Source organism: Malaclemys terrapin, chromosome 10 (genome assembly GCF_027887155.1).
Source record: "Malaclemys terrapin pileata isolate rMalTer1 chromosome 10, rMalTer1.hap1, whole genome shotgun sequence".
Taxonomy (NCBI): domain Eukaryota; kingdom Metazoa; phylum Chordata; order Testudines; family Emydidae; genus Malaclemys; species Malaclemys terrapin.
Window position 1 is genome coordinate 84,658,232 of NC_071514.1, and position 16,462 is coordinate 84,674,693.

A 16,462-nucleotide genomic window follows, 5' to 3' on the forward strand; every position below is an offset into this window, starting at 1 on the left:
GCAGAGAGGTATGAGTCCCGGCCTGCCAGGGCCAGCTGTCTGAAGGCACAGTTGCCCAATGGTCAGCACAGGGGCTTGAGAGTCAGGACTCCTGGGTTCTGTTCCTGGCTGTGATGCTGCCCGTGTGTGAGATCTTGGGCAAGTCAGACAGGACAGTGATGAGGGCGACAGAAGTACTTAGCTAGCAAGTGCCTGTACTTGGCTACTGTCGGACATGTAGGTAACACTGGCACAGGTAGGTGCGGCGCTTGAGGTGCCTGGGATGGAAGGTGCCCTGTATGTGACCCACTCCCAGAGGTGCTGGAACAATTTTTACAGTGCGGGTGCTGAAGGCGGAAACCACGTATTTGGGCTGTTAGTACTACAGGGGAGTCACATCTTACGCGGGGGTTAGGTTCTAAAGTCAGCACGTAAGGCGAAAATCGCATATAGTCAAACGCTCATGGAGTGGAATGGGGGCGGAATCGCCCGCACTACAGGTACAGTATTGAAATTGTTATTTTTCTCTGTTTTGTTTTGTTTTGCTGAGCGCGTATAGTTAAAATCACAAGTTAAATGCGCCTGTGATGCGACTCCACTGTACTTCCCACCAGGGGGTGCAGCAGCCCCCTACTTCCAGCCCCTGCGCCCCCGGCTGCTGTTGCCTTATCCAGTCGGCATGCAGAGGAGGAGAGGCTCCTGGGGAGGAGGGTGAAGGCTGCCCTCCGTACCCCTGAGAGAGAGGAGGCAGGAGGAGGCAGCTACTCTTTGCAAGCCCTCTCCCGAGGGCCGTTACCTGTAACGGGACGCTGGCTGCATCGCAGAAGGGTTGTATGAGCTCTGCCATTTCCCCCTGCAAATCCTTTAGGGGCGACGGCATTGGAAATCCTGCTCCAATCACTCATTTCACCTCTTAAACAAACCAACCGCAAAGCCGCCTCCTCCATGGGTTATTGCTGGGAAATGCAACAGGTTGGAAAACTGTTCCCAGAGAGTAGTTATCAGTGGTTCACAGTCAAGCTGGAAGGGCATATCGAGTGGGGTCCCGCAGGGATCAGTTCTGGGTCTGGTTCTGTTCAATATTTTCATCAGTGATTTAGATAATGCCATGGAGAGTACATTTATAAAGTTTGCAGATGATACCAAGCTGGGAGGGGTTGCAAGTGCTTTGGAGGATAGGATTAAAATTCAAAATGATCTGGAGAGATGGTCTGAAGTAAACAGGATGAAATTCAGTAAGGACAAATGCAAAGGACTCCACGTAGGAAGGAACAATCAGTTGCACACGTTCAAAATGGGAAATGACTGCCTAGGAAGGAGTACTGTGGAAGGGATCTGGGGGTCATAGTGGATCACAAGCTAAATATGAGTCAACAGTGTAATGGTGTTGCAAAAAGCAAACATCATTCTGGGCTGTATTAGCAGGAGTGTTGTAAGCAAGACACGAGAAGTAATTCTTCTGCTCTACTCTGCGCTGATATGGCCTCAACTGGAGTATTGTGTCCAGTTCCGGGGGCCACATTTCAGGAAGGATGTGGACAAATTGGAGAAAGTCCAGAGAAGAGCAACAAAAATGATGAAAGGTCTAGAAAACATGAGCTATGAGGGAAGATTGAAAAAATTGGGTTTGTTTAGTCTGGAGAAGAGAAGACTGAGAGGGGACATGATACCAGTTTTCAAGTACATAAAAGGTTGTTACAAGGAGGAGGGAGAGAAATCATTTTTCTTAACCTCTGAGGATAGGACAAGAAGCAATGGGCTTAAATTGCAGCAAGGGAGGTCTAGGTTGGACATTAGGAAAAACTTCCTAACTGTCAGGGTGGTTAAACACTGGAATAAATTGCCCAGGGAGGTTGTGGAATCTCCCTCATTGGGGATTTTAAAGAGCAGGTTGGACAAACACCTCTCAGGGATGGTCTAGATAATACTTAGCCCTGCCATGAGTGCAGGGGACTGGACTAGATGACCTCTCAAGGTCCCTTCCAATCCTGCGTTTCTATGGAAATTGTTCCTAGACACCCTCCCTCTCCGCCCCGCAGGGTAAGTGTGGTGAGTGTGTGTCCCTGCTCTCGGCAGCGCTGAGCCTTAATGGCAGGGCCCAGCAGGGTCTATCTTGTTAGTGTTCCTGGTGTCTGCAGTCAAAGAGCGGCTCTCCGAGCAACGACGGCGCGCCCTTGTTGATACGTGCCCTCGCAGCTAGGAATCTGCCTTTTTCCTGCAATGATTTCATCCGTCCCCAGCTGTCCTACCCCTTTAAATCAGAGGCTGCTCTCCAGGGGGTGCTCAGCTCCACAGGACTGTGTTACGTCACAGAGGGGGATGCTGAGACCTGCTTCCAGCAGGTTGTGTAGCCTCGGTCCTCATGGCTATAGGAAATGCATGCGCTAGAGGGGACTGAGTCCGTCTCCCTGCAGGCCCCCCGATAAGATGTTAAAGGGATGCTGTATTTGATCTTAGAGGAAAGGCCACTGTTATGTGAACAGCAAAACACATCAATCAGGTAGCAGCTGTGTAAGAAGTGAATGGATCAGACGTCTCCCACCGCTAGGGCTGGGCGTGTCCCCCAGTGGCAGGCCTGGGAAGGGGGTAGATTGTGAACTGGCCCCACTGCGACCTGCTCCCTCTCGGAGCTCCTCTGTCCGGAATTGTCTCTACCCATGTTGTGCAGCCTCTGTTCTGTTTCCCTCCTAGGCATGGCTGACCGAGATCCATGAATACGCACAGCAAGATGTGGTCCTCATGCTACTGGGAAATAAGGTGAGTTGGGCCCGGCCACAAAGCCAAGCTAGTTTCCGGACAGTCAGCCTGTCTCATTGCCAGTCAGGTCCAGAACGCCCCTGCCTATGGGACCTCTGCAGTAGAGGGCATTAGCCATCTGCAGACGTTGTTTCAAAGCCTAACATTGGCATGAAATGTTGGGGGCTCTCAGGAGCCCAGGAATGCCTCCATCATGGGTTGGCAGGAAATCCACTTTGTTCCTGATGCTCCCTGAAGCAGGCATCACTCAAAGCTAGGGAACCTCCCCAGGAGGCTTCCGGTGCTGCTGGGCCCTCAGCAAGGTCTCTTAGCAAATGTAATCAGGAGAATTAGGTTATAGGGGGACGCAGACTGGGCTAATTGTCTGGCAGTGCCCTGCCCTCACTGTGCTGCGGCATTTGCTGATCCATGGGCCTGACCCTTACAAGCGATCTGGGCTCCCCTTCTGAGTATCCAGATTACCAGCTGCAGGAGTGACCCTGGGGCAGGGCACCCGGTTACCGACGTGGAGGTGGGCGGGGTCCCGTTTCTGGGGAGGTTTGTGTCGGCAGAGCCCTGCTCCTCTGACTCAGCCGGTTTGCGGAATTGGGGTATGTGATACTTCTCGGGGGAAACTCTCGTTTCTTCACTTTGTTACATTGTTGCCTGATGTCCGCGTGCCCGGAACCTACTGTACAGCGTTGGTGATGCGTAGGGCATCTATCACCTCTTCGCGCCAAGGCTCTTGAGGCACTTTGCAGACATTGGGCCCAATCCACTAACCGATTTTGCTGGCTTCCACTGGGGGAGAATGTGGGCTGCAAGCCCCTGTATGCCACTGTAGTGCAGGCTCTTACTACAGTGACAGAGGGGGGGTTCCGTCGCTGTAGTAAATCCAGCCCCTGTGTCTACAGTGAGGTGAGGTTGACCTAATTACATGGCACAGGGTGCAAAATTCTTCACAGCCCGGAGCAATGTAGCTACTTGACCTAAGTTTAGACTCCTAGACCTCATAGAACCATAGTCTAACCCCCTGCCAAGATGCAGGATTTGTTGGGCCTCAACCTTCCAAGACAGACGGCTACAGCCTCCTTTTGAAAACCTCCAGTGAAGGAGCTTCCACGACCTCCTGAGGCGTCTGTTCCATTGGCCGACTGTTCTTACCGTTAGGGAGTTTTTCCTGAGATTTAATCTCAATACTGTAGTTTGAACCCGTTGCCTCTTGTCCTGCCCTCTGTGGCAAGAGAGAACAACTTTTCCCCATCTTTTTTATGGCAGCCTTTCAGGTATCTGAAGACCACGATAGATGTCCCCCCTTAATGTCCTCTCTTCTGGGTGTAGCCCAGGTTGGGTTTGTGAGTTATTACTTGGCCAGTGTTTGATTCTTGGGTGACCATGAGAGGGGCTTTCCATCGGTAGGATCTGGAGGAACAGGGGCATGTTCGGTATGGAACACGCAGGCCTGTCTGGAGATCTGCTTTACTGAGCTGCATGGGGGCGAGTTTCTTCCCCAGTCTACAAAGCAGGTCCTTAGTGGGAAGAATGAAGAGGTGTCCGTAGAGTCTGGATATATGTTGGTCCCTGCCTGTGGGGATCTAGCAATGATCATGCTTCTCTGAGGGTTGGTTCAGCACTTGCTTTCCCTCCTGAGAAGCAGAGATCTGGACGGACAGATCCCTGCCTTCTCTTTCCTTAGTGATAAACACTGGAACACCTACACTGTGACCGCCCATCTGGCCAGGAGTCAAAGGGCCGAACCCAACTCGCTCATGAACTAGCGTGGATCCCAACCAGCTGCATCCTCAACCTGGGCAGCTCCCAGTAAGGCCAGGTGCCCTCTGGATCCAAGCAGCCTGGCGTTTCTCTGCCTGCCCTGCCCATGCTCCCCTGGGTTTGAGAGCGGGAGCTGCGCTAGCCAGAGCCTGGCACGCTTGTCAGATTCTTCTGATACCAGACTCCAATTTTGTTGGCCTGAGACCGTTCTCGCCTTGGTGCCGTAAGAGCTGATTTGCAAGAACATTACAGAAGCCCTCCCAGGAATAGTCACTTGGAAGCAAAGCTTTGAGAATGAACAGAATCGCTCTTGTCTTCATTCAGATCTCCGCACCTACAAATTCCGCCTTAGCCTTTCTGTTTCCCGTTACCAGGGAGGGGGGCTGCTGCTGGGAATGAAAGGCCAACTCCGACGCAGTGCTGGTGGTTTCCGCTAACCTAAGCGAATTACAAACACTTCTTGTTTATTGCATCGTGCCAACTGCTGGATGAGGAGTCGGATCGGGACCTGCATGCGTCTGCCTGGGTGTGCATGGACCAGTGGTCTATTGAAGGGCCTCTCTTGTTCGTTCCAGGGTGTCTCTAGGACCTTCTTTGAAGTGAATGCCTTGGTGAGCCCATCTGGAACTCGTTGAATTTAATTTCCACTCCAGCCTACTCTTCCACACCCTCAGGGTACATTGCTCTGCACCCCTGACCCCCGCGCATGGCTCCTTCCCCTTTATCCAGAGAGCAGGGACCCGGCGGTTGACCTGGATTGATTGTATCTTTGGTGGGTAGAGAGAGAACATCAGATGTGTGCTTGTTTCCCTGTTGACTCGGTTTAGGGCAGCCCTGCCACTCCATCCATTCATTGCAGGAGACTCCTTGGACAAGTGCAGCTTTAATCTCCCTCTAGGGCTGAAGCCAAGTGTGCGTCAATTCATTGCTTAGTTCTCCAACTCGATAATTCTAGCCTTTCTGCCTTCTATTGAGCCGGCGTTCAAGGATCTCGAAGCATTCAACAGGCATAAGTTAATGCTGTCTCCCATCCCCCGCGACACAGGGAAGTATCGTCTCTCCATGTTATAGATGGGAAATTGAGGCACAGAGTAGCTAAGAGGATTTGTTCAAGGTAAGTTAATGACAGAGCCGTGGATGGAACCCAGGAGTCCCAGTTCTCTCTCGCTCTGAGCATTAGACCATATGCCTCTTTCATAGAGCAACAAATCATGGCACAGAAATTGCAGCCTTAGCCCTCCTTGTGCTTTCCCGGCTGCAGCAACTCAAGCTGGTCTCAAGCACGTGTCTGGGAGAAAAGATGCCGCCTCCTTGGGCCCAGCTCTCTTGTAGAGGAAGTGAAATGTGATTTCCTGGTGAAGCGGCGTGGGGTGGGGATGCTGAGTGACTGTACTATTCAGGTCTGGGTCACCCTGCACTCCAGAGCTTCGCCTGACATTGCTCTGCTGATCCATTGCAAATTGCTCTTTGTCGTTATCGCTGCTAGGTGGATTCGACCCAGGACAGAGTGGTAAAAAGGGAAGATGGAGAGAAATTGGCCAAGGTACGTGTCTCCTCACAGCCCAAGACTTCGCCCAGATAAATTAGCTGCTGCTTGCACTTGCTTGGGAAAGTTGCATTTACGGTTAAGCTGTGAGGCTACATCAGCTAAACAACGAGGCCCCAGTGCTGAAGGGTGGTGCAGGGGCAGTCTGTGGTGGGAAGGAGCCTGCGCGGTGCTGCCTTGGATTGCTTGACTTTCGTTCCTTGTGTTTCTTTCCCCCTCTCTCTCCTCTCTGCCTCTCCTTGTGCTTTCCCAGCTCCTTCTCACCCCTCACGCTGCCCTCGCTTTGCCACCTCGCTGCTGTTTTCAGTGCTTTGCAGAATAACCCTCCTCCTGGTATTTTTCCCAGCAAACCCTCCTGTCCTCCCTGAGTTTCCCCTAAACGCCACGTTCCCCTCAAGAACCCTCTCTGGCAGGGTCAGGTTACAAAGCCTCTGTCACTTTGCACAGCCGGAGTTGGATGGGTTTGTTAGAAACTGTGTCTGGAGCTGGGCTCTCTTGTACCAGGCAGACAGCAGGAACCCGTGGCCTGTTCTGGGCCACTGATGGGTCTTGTACTGAGACGGGTCTTGTCTTGCAGGAGTACGGAGTGCCCTTCATGGAGACCAGCGCGAAAAGCGGCTTGAATGTCGACTTGGCCTTTACGGCCATTGCAAAGTAAGTTAACTGTCCTACTGCTGCCTCTCCTGTTGGAATGCAGTCTGCACCGCTCCCAGATCTCCGCTCCCTTCCCGCACTGCCACAAAACGAGTTCACTGAACGTTAAACAATGAAACAAAAACTACAGCCTGCCATTGCCATGGCATGATCTTAGCGTGCCACGGTACGGCGTGGGTCAGCTCGCTTCACCCTGCCACCAAGACAGAATCACAGCCCCCATCTTTAAACCAGCCTCTGGGGTTTGTTTCCCTTTTGTATAAGTGTGTGTGTGTGGGGGAAGTTCTCAGAAATGGCCATTTGAAAACCATTGAAGTTGACTCTGAATTCCATTAATTTTTGGTACCAGTTGTATCTAAGGCGCAAGATGAGTTGATTCTAAGGCTCTCTTACGTTGTCTTGCATCTATAACTCTGATTTAGGACAGCACTTAAACGTGTTTAACTTGATGTCTGAAACATAACTTCAGTGGGACTTTAACCATGTGGTTACGTGCTTTCCTGAACCACAGCCTACGTACCTAGCCCAGCCCAGCTTAGCCTGAGAACGAGCCAAGGCAGTGCGATGAAGATGGCATTGCTAAAGGCTTTTCCTGCCTGTGATTTGCTCCCCGGGGGTTCCTTTTACAGGCAAAGCAATAACCTCGCGTCTGTCTCTCCCGCAGGGAGCTGAAACACAGGTCCATGAAGCTGCCCAATGAGCCCAAATTCAAGCTCCATGACTATGTAAAGAAGGAAGTCAGAGGTTCGGGATGCTGCGGATCCTAAAGCGCAGGCTCCAGCAGCCAGGGCAGCCGTACAGAGACTCATGCCAAGTATTCATGTGCCACACTCCCTCCTCGTGGACAGTATGTGCATGTGTGTTCATTGTCTGTGTGTTCTTGTAAAGGTGAGCTGAGATGTGCAATGGAAGGAGCAGAAGAAAAGGCTCTTTCCTGGCAGCCCCGACGCTGGCTCTGGTGCAGCCACGACATTCCAGGCACCGCGGCCCGACGCCCCATTGTAGTAGTATTCGTTAATTACACGCTGTGATCGCTTCAGGTGCGGTGTAAAACTTCAAGTTCCTCCCAGGGGGACAAAAACGTCGTCTGTCCCACATCAGTCCCTGGGGACCTGTCCATTCCTACGAGCGAACGGTTGCTAATCCTGACATGGGTTTGACACAGACTTTCTCTAACATGTCCAGAGAGGAGTTTGGTATTGGTCCACACGCACACCTAGACATCAAGAACTCCTGTTAGCATGGTGGCTCTTGACACTTACTCCCTCTGTGGCCTTGGGCAAGTCATTTGACCTCCTTGTGTCTCGGTTTCCCCACCTGTAAAATGGGGATGATAATACTTACCCAGCAGCAGAGGGCACTGTGAGGATTAATGTTCGGAAGGTGCTATAGAAGTGCTAGGTATTATTACATGACTGAGGGAAACTCTCCCCCCGCCCCCCATAACTCTGTTTCTGGGCTACCCCGCTCCATTCCGTTTTTCTTTTCCCACTCAGAATTCAATTATGAAAACATTTTGGCCCAGGGTACATTTTGTGTGTATTATAGATCTATAAACATGCCCAAGAAAGATCTCTGTTTTCAAGGCAAACATTTTTGTAGTCTCTCCCTTGTTACATATGTCAGTTTTACCATGTTGTGTAACGTACATTCCTTGCTAGAGAGGCTTCTCCTGCTCTGCCCTGCAAAAGACAAGAGCTTAGCTGTCTGGTTTTGAGTAAGCTCCTGCAACCATACCTGTTGTACAGAGAAACCCTGACTATTTACATGTTTGATAAAGGCTTTTGCTCTCCATTATTGCTGTTTCTAGTATTCTGAGTAAGTAAAAAACCCCCAATGTATTGCAGCTTATTCTAACTATCTTAACGTGGGTGATAGCGTTTTCAGACTGCAATGCTTTGATTTCTTTAAAACTCTCTTGGGATAGATCTTTCTTTCAGCTAAAGAAAGCCAAGGAGAATGCTATAGGTTTTAACTGTACAGGTTTGTTAAAAGCCCTTTGCCAGCACTGTTCATTGGAATCTGTTATTTTTGTAATGCACTTCTAAATGCAGTCTTTGGGAGAGTTCAGAGACATTATTGCCAAAAGGGGATTTTTAACTGCAGATAGTTGCAAATTTCATATTTCTGACTATCAGGGTTAATTGCACTGAGTTTCCCAACACCACTTTAATTGTGAAATAAACAATTCTTTTAATCAGCAAATCAAACCCCCACCAGCTGCAAGCAGGTTGGGGATTACTTAGCTTATTAAAATCCACCCCCTTGTTCTGTTCAGCTGAGTTGTGATGCTGCATTCCGTCCACACCTATAACTTGCTCCTGCCGATGGGAGCGTGGAGTTTGAAAGGAATGCAAGATTCAGGCCCAGCCACTGAAGCAACGATCTCAGGCCTCCGAGAAAGTCACTTTGCCTCAATGAGCTGTTTTAAAGGTGAGTGCTGTACAAAGACTGGCAACTTTACAAATCTAGATACTCTGTTAAGGGCAGTCTGGTGCATTTTTAGTAGCAGCAGCAGGGCACGGAAGAGTCATAAAAACAAAAGCTACAACCCTGACCTAGTCCAAACACGGCAATTCTTTTTTTCCTGGAAACTTTTTCTTAAATTTCCCATTAATTTTTTTCAGTTTTTGTTTAAAAATTGTAAACTTTTTTCTTCAAAACAAAAAAAAATTTTTTTTTGTCAAAAAATATTGTGATGAAAATCTTTGGACAGCTGCTGCCTGCTCTAGATGCTGGTGAAATAACATGATGTGAATCTTGGCCTGAAGAGGGAGGTGCTGATAGATCCCAGCTCTGTGCTATAAATAACTGACCCCCCCCCAGGCATGCTATTGGGTAGGACTCAGGGTGCTGTTCTGCCAGTGTTTGCAGGCAATGAAATGCATCATGCGGACTGCACTTCCTGGCAGTTGTCTCCATGAAGCTAGTGTGCCCTGTAGCAGGGCCCAGTGAAGTGCAACTACTGCCCTGGATTCAGCGAACTCATCTGATCCCCACTCTCTCCGGCTCATAGCGGTGTCTGATTGCTCCCTGCACGTGGCTTCTGTGATATGAGTGGATTTTAAAAAAGATGCAAGTGGACAGCATGGTTCAGCTTGCCTGTGTTCAAGCAGTGCAAAGATGGTTTAAGATCTCTCCTAGGAGAAGGTGCTGCCTATTCTCTGGGAAACTATTTTGTGAGTAACTACAGCACATGCATTGTTTCCTCACAGGAGGCTACCTTTTACATATAAGCTACTTGCTCTCTGTGTAAAGAGCCATGTGTTTGCAATAGCCACCCTGTGAGTCGCACATTAGACCACCTATCCACCCTAAAATTGTCCAATTCATGGCTGTTTTCACTTTTTGCAAGCTTGTAAGAACCAGCAAGGGCAGTGTAGGAGTTGGAGATTGAGATAATGAGTCTGGACAATGGCATTAGTGTGCACAGGTGAGCTTTGCTGTGCTTCTGTTGCTGCTAACAGCAGTAGCTCTGTCCTGCCACCCAGCTGGCAAATAGTTTTTTTCTTAGCTAGCCAGCCTCATTCCCTCTTCTTAGACTGCACTTAACCTCTTTGGGTGAGAAGATTAATGGAGATAAGTGGCACTCCTCATTATTGACTCTGCTGCTACTGCGTGTACCAATATTCTGAGTCACTACAGTATTTGCAGAACTCATAGGCAGAGGGAGTTGTCTAGGGCTAGAAGAGGACCCAGCAGAAATATACATGGGGACATTAGAGCATCACTACGATTTGTTTGGGCAGTGACAGTCTGGATCTGGCCTAATGTTGCCTGTGGAGCACTTCCTCCTCTTTTTGATAAGCAAAGGCCTTCAAGGAGCTTTCTGCTCTTCTCCTTTCCTTGGGTCTGGTGGCTCCATGGGGCACCTAAATAAAATGCTTCCCCCTGCCTACCACTGAAAGTATCTAACTTTGTGAAATCACCCATAAACCAGAACTTGTTAATTAGATTCTGCTTTTAACAGAACTGCTTTTCAGGGGTCTAACAGCACCTGAATATTCTCAGTATTGAGAAGCATATGGGGATCCCCCACTGCAAGACACCAGCCTTATTCATTGTATGGAGAGACCAAACACTGACCACTAATTGCAAAATCCTTCTGGAAAGCTCACCAGTATACTGAATACTAAAGTTCTAGCAGATTGCTGCCATTCTCCTAGCAGGGCATTGCTTTGAGCTTTGTCTTTGGTAAACCTAAAAAAACCCCACCTCCATTCTTTACAATCTGTGGGTAGGAATAGAACTATTTAAAAATCAGATATGTAAGAGAGCAAAAAAATGTCAGTGTCACTGCAGTGTGCTTTCCTGCCTTCCTCCCCAACTAAATCCCTCTGGTGTGTAGCAAACATTGTTTTAATAGCAGAAATTAACTAACAACCAGTATCAAATAACTGATTTTTTTTCTGGTTAAAAGCCTAGACTAAAAAATAAGACTACCCCACTGCACCTGATTCAAGCCCTCTTTCTGCTGCTTGACTTCTGCAGTCTATTTCTCAAAACTAATCTCTACTGCAGCACCTCCTGGGATTTGTATGAGTTCTTGGCATCTATTTTTACATGGGCTTTTACTGCCACCAAGCGAGGAAGAATTATTCAGTACAATCATAAACAAGCCTAAAAACCCTGTGTTGTGTGCACTAACTTGCTGTCACTTGTTTTACAGTTTTTATGTTCTGTTCCTCTTAATAAATTTTTTTTAAATGAGCCTCAGTCTTTACAATTGTTTTCAACATTGAGAGCACTCAGCTGAGTAGAAACAAAAAAAAACACCCTCAGCTGTTTAGTTACCCCAACCACCAAAAAAAAAAAAAAAAAAAAAAACCTGTTGCTGTAGGAAACATCTTTCTGATCTCTCCCACCAGAGCACTTAAATTGATTTCACTGCTAGATTGAATTGCAGCAGGGGAGAAAGATCACACCCCTACCCGGGCAGGAAAAGCTTTGCCAAGTAAACTGCATTTCAGATCTCCCCCACTGCTCTAGGCAGAGTCCAATGTTCACTCTGGTCTTTTTCTGCTTAGAACATCTACACGGTCTACTGCTGTAGGCTAGGCCACTAACTTCAGCTTTATGGTAGGTATCAAAAAACCCCCACTGGAGTTTTCTGCACAATTCCAAGGCAAGTTAAATCTAAGGTTTAACCCTTCCACTCTTCTCTTTGGACATGCACCTCAACAAGAGTTAACTGTAGTGAATTTACTATTAAATCCTGCTAGTAACAGACTGATGGACAGTTCAGCTTAACCCCAGTGATGTGAATACAGACTATTCCGTAACAATCTGCTTTCTCTCCCTCTAGAACCTCCATGGTCATCCCTTCCAAGGAAGGCTGTGAAAAGCATTGCACCCAAACTGCTAGCAGCGCTTTTATAGGGGATGTCCTGTCCTATCCCATGGCTACCATGTTCAGGATACCATCAAATACACACTGACTTAGCATGAGATACTCTTAAATGCAGAATGAAAATTTGAGTCCCATACTCAGTATTGAAAATTAAGTGAATATAGCTCAGAGGCCATTCTTAGATTCTCCTTGACTAACAAGACAGGTTGTTTGGTATTGCCACAGATTTGCCATTATCCAGTATAATCCCCCTGCTCTTACTGAACTGTTTCCAGTTTTCTCCAGCGGTCTCTTTGCAGCCTAGTTTTTGCCAAATCTCAAGACCGCTTTCTGTCCATTACTGAAGACCAGAGTAGTAAACCAAAGAATTCCTTGTTGCATCAACTATGGTAGAATTAGATTAGACATCTGGCCAAAATGTGTTCTCTAGCTTTTGTTAATAGGGGGTTTCTTGTTTGAACTAGCTACCACAGCCCAAGGCCATCTTTGAAAACAGAATAATTGCTAGTTTTAGCTATCAGAGGGGTAGCTGTGTTAGTCTGAATCTGTAAAAAGCAACAGAGGGTCCTGTGGCACCTTTAAGACTAACAGAAGTACTGGGAGCATAAGCTTTCGTGGGTAAGAACCTCACTTCTTCAGATGCAAGTTTTAGCTGTTACTTCAGGGGAACAGTGTACGGAGATTCAGGACAGCTTGATTCTTACTCTACCAGTGCCTAGATGTGTGCTCTAGGCACTTTACTTGTTAGTTTTCCAAGACTAAATGGGGATAAGTCTCCCCCCACCTCACAAGAATAAGGTGGAGGGTTAGGGTTGTTGAACCTTGGGCCAAAGCTACATGCTAGAGAGTAGCATGGAATTAAGGATAGTCTTTTCCAGATAAAATGATTATTCTTGCTTCCACACCACTGTTTTAACAGCATATTCCTCTCCTGCTCTTGTACCTCCCCACCAGGCTCTTTTCCAATAAGCAATACAACTACCAGTGGTGGTCATATCACAAAGGCAAAAGTTGAAGTTCCTGTATTATGTTCTATATACTTTATTTGTAAAGATAAAACCAAAGAAATGGCCCCTGCCCTTGAAACAGTACTGAGTTTTATGGCAGTTTAGACTAGCACTCCAGAAAACTCCATCTGCACAAACAACCTTCACCCAGGAGTGAAGACTTTGACATGTTATGTGAATCCATAGACAAGTCTCATAATTAAAAACAGCAAATTGTTTCAACTGGTTTAATAACTTACATTTCACTCATACAATATACCTTTCATGTTTCATTCAAAATGCACAGGTCACATGTGCCTTAAAGTAAATCCAAATTAAAGCCTCTGTATTTGAATTAATGAGCTTTACAGTTGTTTTGATGCCAACAATGGAAGTGAGCTCTTCTGGTCCATTTCATTCCTACAAAGGAAGACAGCAGCGTTAAACTCCAACCAGTAAATACAAAGTATTAGGTAGCAAACTGACTCCCCCCAGATTACAAGCTTCTCTATTCCAGTCCGTGTCAGGATTTTCACCCTTACCTAAACAAGTTTTAAAACTACTCTGAGCCTCAGCCAAAAAAGCATAATCAAATACTGCAGGTACAGTTTTCAGACGAGGTGTCAGAAATAAAGTAGCTCATCACTGGCTCAAGTTTAGGGTTTGGTTTGCTGGCCCTATTGAAACATGCAGAGTTCATTTTGGCCTTATTTTAACAAGAATCACTGGTGTAGACTCACCTCAACTTGTGTTGACCAGAGGCATCGGGTAACCTTTAAAAAAACACCACACCACTTAATACATCTCAAAGTAGTCATGATAGTTACAAGTACAACATGCAGCCTCAGGCATGAAGCGTAATCAAGTACTGCTTGGGCAATACTCATACGAGGTGTCAGAAATCGAAAGCTCATCACAGGCTACCCTCGGCAGGACACGTCCTGCAATGGTTAATGCAGCAACCTCCACAACAGCAGCTTGTCCGACCTCTAACTGGGGCAAGCGTTCCTCAGTAACGGACCCCAGGGTTAAGTTTACGGTAGAAAAAAACAGGTGCATTAAAACTATGGCGGCCAACAAGTTTGAAACAGAGACCGCAGGACAGCCTTGACGCATTAGCTGGCCCTGCAGGTTAGGACCTGGCATGGGGGGGATGAGAGTCCCAGTTTACACAGACACACTTGCACTAAGCTGCATCTACATGAGCAGAGGATTCAAGCCCTGCCCTCAGCACCCAGTGTAGCCCCATCCCGCTGGCCCGTGAGAAACGCCCCCCTGCCCTGCTCACACCAGGAATCAGCCTCACTCCCAAGGCAGGAGGCGTTGAACACGTGCCAGCCGGGGGAGGGGGTCTGGGTTGCGTGGCCACGCCCAGCTAACACGAGTTACAGCCGCCCCCGGCCCGTCCACACTAGAGCTGGTGAGCGTGTTAGCGGCCTCGTGTCCAACCCCTCCCCCACAGGGAGCCCGCAGCGCGGGCGGGGCTTGGCCGCGCGCAGCCCCACACCGGGCCCCGGACTCCTGGGTTCCGGCCCCTCTCCCCAGGGGGCGTCCTTCGGGCCCGGGGCTGCTCCCCTCCCCTCTCTCCCGGCGGCAGACTGGGCCCTCACGCGCCTCAGCGCGTCAACAAACCGCCCTCACCTCAGCCACCTCGGCGCAGAGAGACTGGGCCCGCCCCCTACCGCGACTTTTATAGCCGCCGCCGCCGGGCCGCCATTGGGCAGGCCCCCTCCTCACGCACAGCCAGTCACAAATCCTCTTTTCGGTAAAGCCCCGCCTCCTCCGGCTCTAATTGGTAGCTGCTCCCCCCACGCACCAGTCCTACGAGAGACTCGTCTTTAGCCGCGCGATTGGCCAGTAGGTGTGAAGAACGGACCGAGTGGCCAATAATGACATAGATTGCAGCATAGAATGAGCAGAGGAGCACCAATCAGGGAAAGGCGGCCTAGGGCTGCTGGGATTTGTAGTCCATACGACGCGGGGTTCTCTGTACAGCCGAATGCCCGGGGGCGGGGGGCTGGCGATGAGGGACTACAACTCCCAAGGAGCCCTGGGACCTGCGCTTCCGGCCTGGCTAGACAGGCCCAGCAAGCACCGGGGTAGCAGCTGGAGGAGGTGGAGGGGCAGGAGATCACTATGGGCCGGTACCGGCCAGCCGCGGTCCGGCCGCCGCCAGGTGAGTGCTGGTCCCGGCCCTGTGGCTGGGGAGCCCTTGGGTGAGGGCCGGGGGATGGGGGAGGGGCAGTGGGGGCTGGATCACGAGGGGGAGGGGCATGGGGGAGGCATCTAGGGGTAAAGGATCTGTGTCGGGGGGGGGGTTGTGGGGGGAGATCCGGGGAGGGGCTGTGGGGCAGGTTGCAGGTGAGGAGAATGGGGATGGGAGCTGTGTGGGGAGGGGGCTGTGGGGCAGGCTGCAGGTGAGGAGAATGGGGATGGGAGCTGTCGGGGGTGGGGGGAGGCTGTGGGGACGGGGCTGTGTGTGTTGGGGGGGCTCTGTGGGGAGACCTGGGGAGAGGCTGTGGGGCAGGTTGCAGGTGAGGAGAATGGGGATGGGAGCTGTCGGGGGAGGGGGGGAAGTGTGGGGAGGGGGCTGTGTGTGTCAGGGGGGCTGTGGGGCAGGCTGCAGGTGAGGAGAATGGGGATGGGAGCTGTGGCGGGAGGCTGTGGCTGGTTGTGTGACAAGGACACTGGTGTGATCTGTTCCCAGCACTGCAATGGGGCCACAGTTTGATCTCCCCTGCACGGGGACGGCCGGGCTTGCTGCTCGGTGCAAGGTCTGCTGCGGGAGCTCATGGAAGAAGCTCAGCACCTCAAGGGTTAAGAGGCTGTTGGCCTCTATGCACGGGGGTTACACTGTGAGGTCAATGTGGGTTGCTGCACTCCTATTAGTTAGCCTTGCCTGGGAATGACAAGCGTGACACATTATTGCAACAGCTGTTCTATGCTGCACCTGTGTTTAGTTTACTGGTTGACAGCTGTGTGGAGGTGCTGAGAGCTGCAGTTGGCCACTCGATAAAGCTATGCACACGGCTCTCTTGATTGTTGTTTCCTTGTCTTTTATTAAAAGTTAAATAATTTGTTAAATCCCAATGGGGGGTTGTGACTGTCCAGTGCACAATAGAGCCAGGTCTCCTTATGGGACATAGGCCTCAATAAGTCTTGGCTGCCTCTCGCTCTCCATATCTCTTATCTCAATACCTTCTCTCTGCTAGGTGTTATTTTATGTACTTCTTTATCATACAGTGCATTTCAAATCTATATTGGCTAGTTGTGTTGCATGTCCTACCCGGGGCATATGCTGCTGCTTGTCCTCTATTTCTCTTGATCAACTTAATAACCACATTTCCTCCAGGTTTGTGTCCTTAGCTTTCCCATTACTTGCCTCTCAATGTGCATTTAGTAGTAAGATTCTGCAATTGCCTCAAGGATATTTTGTTT

General features: G+C 49.5%; 2 protein-coding genes, 1 long non-coding RNA gene and 2 other non-coding genes across 5 annotated transcripts in view; 2 read left to right on the forward strand and 3 right to left on the reverse strand.

The window, feature by feature from the left end:
- The window catches only part of RAB26 (RAB26, member RAS oncogene family), a 204,411-nt gene extending 193,012 nt beyond the window's left edge, over window positions 1-11,399 (forward strand). Inside the window, exons 6-9 of the mRNA XM_054042485.1 lie at window positions 2,671-2,736; window positions 5,975-6,031; window positions 6,612-6,688; window positions 7,353-11,399. Coding sequence (XP_053898460.1) covers window positions 2,671-2,736; window positions 5,975-6,031; window positions 6,612-6,688; window positions 7,353-7,455 — 303 coding nt within the window. The 3' untranslated portion in view covers window positions 7,456-11,399. The remainder of the gene's footprint in view (window positions 1-2,670; window positions 2,737-5,974; window positions 6,032-6,611; window positions 6,689-7,352) is intronic.
- A 1,859-nt stretch (window positions 11,400-13,258) lies between these two features.
- Window positions 13,259-14,682, reverse strand: LOC128844392 (uncharacterized). Its single transcript, XR_008446470.1, has 2 exons — window positions 13,765-14,682; window positions 13,259-13,444 (listed from the first exon to the last, which is right to left on the reverse strand). It is a non-coding gene; the product is annotated as an uncharacterized LOC128844392 (long non-coding RNA).
- On the reverse strand, window positions 13,591-13,675 carry LOC128845009 (small nucleolar RNA SNORD60). Its single transcript, XR_008446597.1, has one exon. It is a non-coding gene; the product is annotated as a small nucleolar RNA SNORD60 (small nucleolar RNA).
- Window positions 13,864-13,946, reverse strand: LOC128845010 (small nucleolar RNA SNORD60). The gene has a single exon (XR_008446598.1). It is a non-coding gene; the product is annotated as a small nucleolar RNA SNORD60 (small nucleolar RNA).
- A 428-nt stretch (window positions 14,683-15,110) lies between the features above and the next one.
- Window positions 15,111-16,462, forward strand: part of TRAF7 (TNF receptor associated factor 7) — a 43,336-nt gene continuing 41,984 nt past the window's right edge. The window contains exon 1 of the mRNA XM_054041690.1: window positions 15,111-15,200. The gene's annotated coding sequence lies outside the window, so the exon portion shown is untranslated. The remainder of the gene's footprint in view (window positions 15,201-16,462) is intronic.